The 7,495-nt window shown below is 43.8% G+C and overlaps 1 protein-coding gene across 1 annotated transcript in view; it reads right to left on the bottom strand.

The window, feature by feature from the left end:
* The window catches only part of LOC111868818 (probable chitinase 10), a gene marked incomplete at its 5' end in the record, with an annotated part of 42,239 nt that extends 38,347 nt beyond the window's left edge, over positions 1-3,892 (bottom strand). Inside the window, 2 exon segments of the mRNA XM_023859827.2 lie at positions 1,051-1,288; positions 3,702-3,892. Of these exon segments, the coding sequence (XP_023715595.2) occupies positions 1,051-1,288; positions 3,702-3,892 (429 nt within the window).
* Positions 3,893-7,495: the final 3,603 nt, after the last annotated feature.

Raw genomic sequence — 7,495 nt, forward strand, 5'->3', positions numbered from 1 at the left:
ACGCTTTTTGAACCTTTGCCCGGCAATAGATATCTCTGTATACGCTGTCTCGGAAACGTGTTTTAACAAGCCGTTTTCTAGCAATGGACGGCCGCTCAGATGTTCTGGCTTTAAGGCGGCACGTCACATTACTTTATTTATATCCTTCACTATTATCTCCCTCCCTTTCTTTCTCTCAATATATTTGTGATGAGCTGAAATTATGAAGTCCCTCATATTGTAATTTTGTCTCTCCTAATACTCCCTGTCTCTTTTGCCTAAATGTTCTCCTGAACACTTTCTTTCCTGTACGGTAAAAGTCTAAGCTTCGAGCGTGTATAAATCAAATCAAAGTTTGATTAAACTACGGCTAATATCTCAGATTTCAAACATTTAATGTGAAGTTAACGTAGTTTGAAATGAATTGTAGCAAGGTTTTCCCGAATTGAATCTGCTGTAAACACTTTAATGAATAGGCCTGTAATTTTTACTTATTTATTTCCCATATAATTTAACTTCTCCACATTTTGAAATTACTTAATTAGTAATCTTAATTGGGTTGACTACGCCTCGCGTTGCCGTGACCAGCCATTAAAACTTATTTAATTTATGCTTTAATTATTACATCGTAAAGTCCTCGAAAGGGGGCACTGTAGCGTAGTTGGTTGAGGCACTATGCTACAAGGCCACGGGTTCAAGTCCCGATGAGGTCATTGTATTTATATCAATTGACCTAATTCTTCCGGCCGCACTATGGCCCTGGGATCGACTCAGCCTCTTAACAGAAATGAGTACCAGGAATATTCTTGGAATATTCTTGGTGGTAAAGGGCGGCCGGCGCGTAGGGCTGACAACCTTGCCGCCATCTATGAGCCGAGTGTCTAGATAATGTGGGAACCTCAACGTATCACAACCCTCTGGGCTTCCATGGCCTGTTACAGGGATACCTTTACTCACTTTGAAGCACTCGGAAACTCCAGTGTTGCCCAGCCGACTGTGAACCAAAAGTAGCCGAGAGCCAGTCGCTAAGTACCCTCGGACGAATGAGAAGTGCTTGAAAGATCAACTTACCGATGGCCAGCAGGATCTTCAGCTTGGGGTTGGCCTTCTTGAGCGCCATGATCCGTTCGTAGAGACCGATTTTTCCGTCCTTCGTCTCGTCATTGGACTCAAACGACGAGAGTTTGCCCTTCTTGAGCCACCCGAAGGCGAAGATGATGTGCGTGCAGAGGTCTGGCTCGATGTCTTCTGGTAGGAACTTGCCATGCTTCGGTCGATACTGCGACCAGTTAGTGTAGTAGCAAACGATCTGTAACAGCAGATGTCATAATAACAACACTCTGTGTACATCCTAGTCTGGTCATACTGTTTGTTAGTAGCCAGTTTGTGTGAGGGCAAACACTCCTCTTATTAGGAATTTTCGGTTAAAGATTTCTTTCCATTAAAATTCTTTAAAATTATTGTCTGCTTTTTAGTATAGTCTACGGATTTAGATTTGAACTCGGGACGTTCCCAATAGGAAGCGCGAGTGCTGACAACTCCACGGCGACTTCAGCAGAAGTAAACACTACATGGCGTAGGTGGGTGGATAATATTAAAATGGATCTTAGAGAGATAGGATGGGATGGTATGGATTGGATTGATCTGGCTAAGAATGGAGACAGTGGAGGGCTCTTGTGAACACAGTAATGAACCTTCAGGCTCCATAAAAGTTCTTGAGCAGCTGCAGAATTGGCTGCTCCTCAAAAAGGGCTCAGCTCCATGAGTAAATAATTAAGTAAGTATTTTTATTGCTAGTGGGGTGGGACTAAGTTCCTTGTACTGCGGCCACTTCTGGCCTATTGTACCAGCCCCCAGATGATAGGCGAGGGTGGTTGTAGAGCAATTGGTGGAATGAAGATTGGCAAAGGAAACCGAAGTACTCGGAGAAAACCTGCCCCAGCGCCACTTAGTCCACCACAAAGTCCACTTGACCAGACCCAGGATCGAACCCGGGCTGCCGCGGTGGGAAGCCACCGACTAACCGCTTGAACTATGGCGCAGCCAAGTAAATACGTAGGTAAGTAAGTAAACACTACATGTCATCAATGTACGTACTCCACGAATGCTGTGTCTTTGGTCGTCGTTTATTTTGACTTCCGACACCCCGAACAAGCTGAGAGATAAGAATATGACGGGTTACATTCAGAGCGGGAATATTATGAGGTGGTAAATTTGAGAGTATGGTTAATTTATATAATATTAGTTCCAGGTAGTAGGCTCGCCGTAGCGTAGTTGGTTGGGGCACTATGCTGTAAGCCGAAAGGTCGCGGGTTCAAATTCATATGAGGTGGATTTTTTCAATTGACCTAATCCTTCCAGTCACACTATGGCCCTGGGTTCAACTCAGTTTCTAACAGAAATGAGTACCAGGAATCTTCCTGGGGATAAAGGGCGGCCGGCGCATAAGGCTGACCTCACCTCTAACTGTGGGCTGACTTGGTAGAGAATATGTGGGAGCCTCGACGTCTCACAACCATATGGACCTTCACGGCCTGCTACACGGATAGCTTTACCATTTTTATTGTTTCTAGGTAAGAGAGATGAAGCAGCAGGTTGATAAAGGAAGAAGCATAATCATTCTGGTCCGTCACACTAGTTAATTATTATAAAATGATTTGTATTCTTAATGTAAAACTAATAGGGTAATAGAATACAGGAAGAGTCTGGACATGTAACATGCGGTAAGGGTAAAATTACCCATCTGCTTAATTAATTAAGCATCATGCTACTAAGACTTATGGGGGAATGGAAATATTGATTACCATTCTCATCTCGTCATTAAATGGAGGTGAGGGGTTAGATTCACGCTCCGGCTGCTGCACCCCCAGGAAAAAGGTCACTGCTACCCATTCGATAGGAGGCTGGGCGAGTCATGGAGACACTCTGAACGCTGTGGGATAGAGAAAATTCTCATACCCTTGCCATCAAGCCCCTAGGACGTTGTTATACTGGATGAGGTATCCCGACTCAACGCCTAATGTGTTGGGGGATAAACGAAAACATTTAACATTTTAGTCGAAATGTAGAAAGGAAGTGGCTACTTTGGAAACATGGATATAAAAAAAGGTAAAGTAAAGCTATCCCTGTAACAGGCCGTGAAGGCCCATAGGGTTGTGAGACGTTGAGGGTTCCACATTATCTAGACAATCGGCTCAAAGATGGCGGTAGGGTTGTCAGCCTTACGCGCTGGCCGCGCTTTACTCCACAGGGAAAATATTTAATTAATTCCTGGTAGTTATTTCTGTTAGAGGATAAGTCGAACCCAGGGCCATAGTGCGGCTGGAAGGATTAGGTCAACTGAAGAAAATCCAATGACCACATCGGGATTTGAACCCATGACCTTCCGGCTTGTAGCATAGTGTCTCAACCAACTATGCTAAAAGGTAATACGAAAATATAGGCCTGTCTAAAAGAAAGAGGATGTGAAGTGACGAGTCTTCTGGTTATCGCTTGTAAACACGGTAATGAACCTTCGGATTTTATTGTAGAATGGAAGTTCCTTTACCGGCTGATCGAGTACCGGCAGCTCAAAAAAACACTACTCAACATTTAGAGGGCTAATTACGTAATGTTAACAAGAGCCTTTTTCACGGCGACGAAGATTAAGTGGTATTTCAATATTCCGGGTTATGACACCGTGTAGCCTGGTAGTTGTGCAGATGGGGGAACAAGAGCCGCACCTTGTAGCCGTCCTTCTCGTTGGAGGCGACAACAGCGGTGCCTGAGCCACTCTTGCGGGTGCTGGTTACTGTGGGTGCGAGCCGGTTCCGGACTTTAAACCGGTTCACACTCGCTGACGTTTCCTGGTCACGGCTCCTCAGACTGGACGAAGGCGTGGACGAGCTAGGCCGGCGCAGCCGTCGTCTTCCACCTGAAAATCAGGGAATTTAATTTCAGAACAAAACGCTATCTGGTTCAGGAATGCATTAGGTTCCCTAGGAGCATAGCTGACCACCGACCTCCTCTGGCGTCCACATTAAGAAGTCGTGGAGTTCTACTTCCATTGCTCCATATACTTTCATGGCTTCAATACGCACAGAAAAACGTTACGTTTAAGGCTAACATTTTCAGGTAAATCGGCGTTTGATTAAGATGAATTGTAGTATATCCCTCTTGCGCATGCCCAAGTCCCTCAAGCGGTTTCGTGTTTTGGGACTTTGAACGCTACGCAATAAAATTTATAAAAAGAAGAATATGTTATTATTTCGCATACGGAATAAGAAGAACACTCAAAACATATATTAAGATTTTCTTTGTTGGTTTACAACATTCTTCCCCTCGGGCGTCTACTGTACGTGTATTTAATCGTATATCATAGATACAAGGAGCACAAAGTTCAGACAGAAAGCCTGAACTTCTTTCTAAAACACCTTGAAAGTACGCCGTACAAACAGTAAGCAAACTTATTGATGGAAATTATTGCGTGTTCAACAAAATCTCCGGTATGACGACCCTGTTTCCATCTCACGAGTATGCCGAAACAGAATCAACTTTCTAATGATGACGAAACGCTCTACGTCACTGTGTGGTGGTGACGCACTGCGAAAGATGTTTGAGGCACACAATAGTCGCATAATGCAGTAACCTGCACGTACATTACAGACGTGACAAGGATGCGAGGAACATCACCACGAGCGGTGAGAACGGGACAGAGAAAGCTGCTTCGGGCTCTCATGCAAAGAAGCAAAGAAATGTTAGCCGAACAATGACAAAAATTAAGTTTTTGTTATTTTGTATGACTTCAAGGCTTAGTGTTCTGGAGATATCCTTACCGCTTTCTATAATGCACGTCAACAATAAACTCTACATTGAAGCTGGGACAGGAAATTGTTATAATATGCACCTTCGTCACTTCTATCGTAACTGTCCCACTACTCATGCCCTCTAAGACAGCCAGAGCCTTCAGAGAATTTTGTGTGGTTAAAACCTTCTTTCAGTCCTTCACTTAATTTATTATTTACTGTTTATTTTTGAAGTTTTTACAGTGTTTGAGTCACGGAGGCCAACGTGTGAAACAAATTCACAAGCGTCCATTTAAGGCTCAAGAGTGTGGCAAAACAGAGACCGCTACTTGCCCTCCAGTAATAGCAATACGGAACTGTATTTTACTCTGTACCAGACAAAAGTAACCTAATAATCAAAAGCTTCCGGTTTCGATCCCATTTATCACCAACATTATAAACGACAAATTTAAGCATAAAGTGGCGCGTTCGCTCTGTTAGTACGTATAGAATTTTCGATTTATGAAGGTTCAACAAATTTATACCAGGAGCCCCAATACATCTTTATATTGATGTCAGTACTGATGACACAGGATAAAAATAACTATTTATTTAATTCTTTCTAAAAGCAAAGACTTGCAAAGAAATTATCAAATACAGCTCCGAAGTATACAAAAAAAATGCGCCAAAATTGGTATTATGCAATGAATATAAGACTGCATTTCATTAGAAAAGTGCTTCTGGATAAATTGTTAGATTCTCAGCGGGTTACGAACTCAGTCGCCTTTTTATGAAATATCACATTGGTCCTAAGTGCCTATTATTAGTCTCTATAGTAACAAATTTAATTCAGAACAGCCCTTCATACCGTATTTCAAGAAAATATGTCCTCTCTTACATTTCCTTCTAGACTTACACCTAATTCTCACATGTGAGCTCTTCTCTTGAGTTGAGGTGATCCGACTAAAATTTTCTAGATATTCCTGATGTCTCTCAAGCTTAATAAACATTTCGCTCCGTTCATCATCCTAGATTTATATCTCATAATATGTTTTCACGAAGAATACAAATTGGTAAGCTTTTTATTATAAAATATTTTCCATTCAACTTCGTCCAGTGTGACTGATAAAATATTTTTCCTTTCTTTCTCTTTAACAGCAGGGAATGGTACCCCTCAGTTACTGACTGATGCGCACAAGTATACTGCGCAAACCTAAACTACACTAATGTAAACTAACCTAACCTAACCGAAAATAACCTAACCTAGGCTCGCCTAACCTAACCTAACTTAACCAAACCTAGACTAGCCTAGCCTCGCCTCACGTCAAATCACGCCAAGTCACGCCAAGTCACGTCAAATCACGCCAAGTCACGCCAAATCACGTCAAATGACGCCAAGTCACGTCAAGTCACCTCAGGTAACGTCACGTCACCTCCCCTAACCTCACTTCACCTCCCCTTACTTAACAGCAGGAAATGGTACCCCTCAGTTCCTGAAGGATGCACAAAAGTCTACAGCGCAAACCTAACCTAACCTAACATAACCTAACTTAATCTCACCTAACCCAACCTAACGTAACCTAACCCAACCTAACGCAACCTAACTCAACCTAACCCAACCTAACCTAACCCAACCTAATCTAACCTAACCTTACCTAACCTAACCTAACCTAGCCAAACCTAGCCTCGCCTCTCGTCAAGTCACGCCAAGTCACGTCAAATCACGCGAACATACGTCAAGTCACGTCACGTCACTTCACGTCACGTTNAAGTTACGTCAAGTCACGCGAAGTCACGTCAAGTCAAGTCACCTCACACCAAGTCACGTCAAATCACGCCAAGTCACGTCAAGTCACTCCGAGTCACGCGAAGTCAGTCCTAGTCATCNTAACCTTACCTAACCTAACCTAACCTAGCCAAACCTAGCCTCGCCTCTCGTCAAGTCACGCCAAGTCACGTCAAATCACGCGAACATACGTCAAGTCACGTCACGTCACTTCACGTCACGTTACCACCCCTAACCTCAAGTCACGTCACGTCACGTCACCTCACCTAACTTAACAGCCGGGAATGGTACCCCTCAGTTACTGATTGATGCGCACAAGTCTACTGCGCAAACCTAATCTGACCTAACCTAACCTAACCTAGGCTAGCCTAGCCTTGTCTCTCCTCACATCATGTCACGTCAAGTCACGACAACTTAAGTCAAGTCACGAAAAGTCACGCCAAATCACGTCACGTCACCTCACGGCACCTCACCTCACATCACGTAACTTAACAGCACGGAATGGTACCCCTCAGTTACTGATTGNTCTTTTCGCATTTGGACAGGAACAACTGCCTTGCTTTGTTACCTGCAGCTTGAGTGACCACAAAAGGGACATGGCCCATTATGAAAAGGCAAGTCTGTAGTTTGCCGAATACGTAAATGTAGTTTTGCTAATAGGGTAGCTGTTATAAAGTGTCTTCGGAAGGATGTAATTGGACCCTAAACTAAGAAATAACCGCTTTCCNACCTAACCTAACCTAATCTAACCTAACCTAACCTAGCTTAGCCAAGCCTAGCGTAGCCTCGCCTCGCATCGCCCCGTCCCGCCTCGCCTCACGTCAAGTCACGTCAATTCACGCCATGTCACGCGAAGTAAGGCCTAGTCAAGCCAAGTCACGTCAAGATACGCGAAGTCAAGCCAAGTCACGCCAAGTGACGTCACGTCAAGTCACGTCACTTCACCGTTCGTCACCTCACTTCACGG

Source organism: Cryptotermes secundus, unplaced genomic scaffold (assembly GCF_002891405.2).
Source record: "Cryptotermes secundus unplaced genomic scaffold, Csec_1.0 scaffold257, whole genome shotgun sequence".
NCBI classification, from domain to species: Eukaryota; Metazoa; Arthropoda; class Insecta; order Blattodea; family Kalotermitidae; genus Cryptotermes; species Cryptotermes secundus.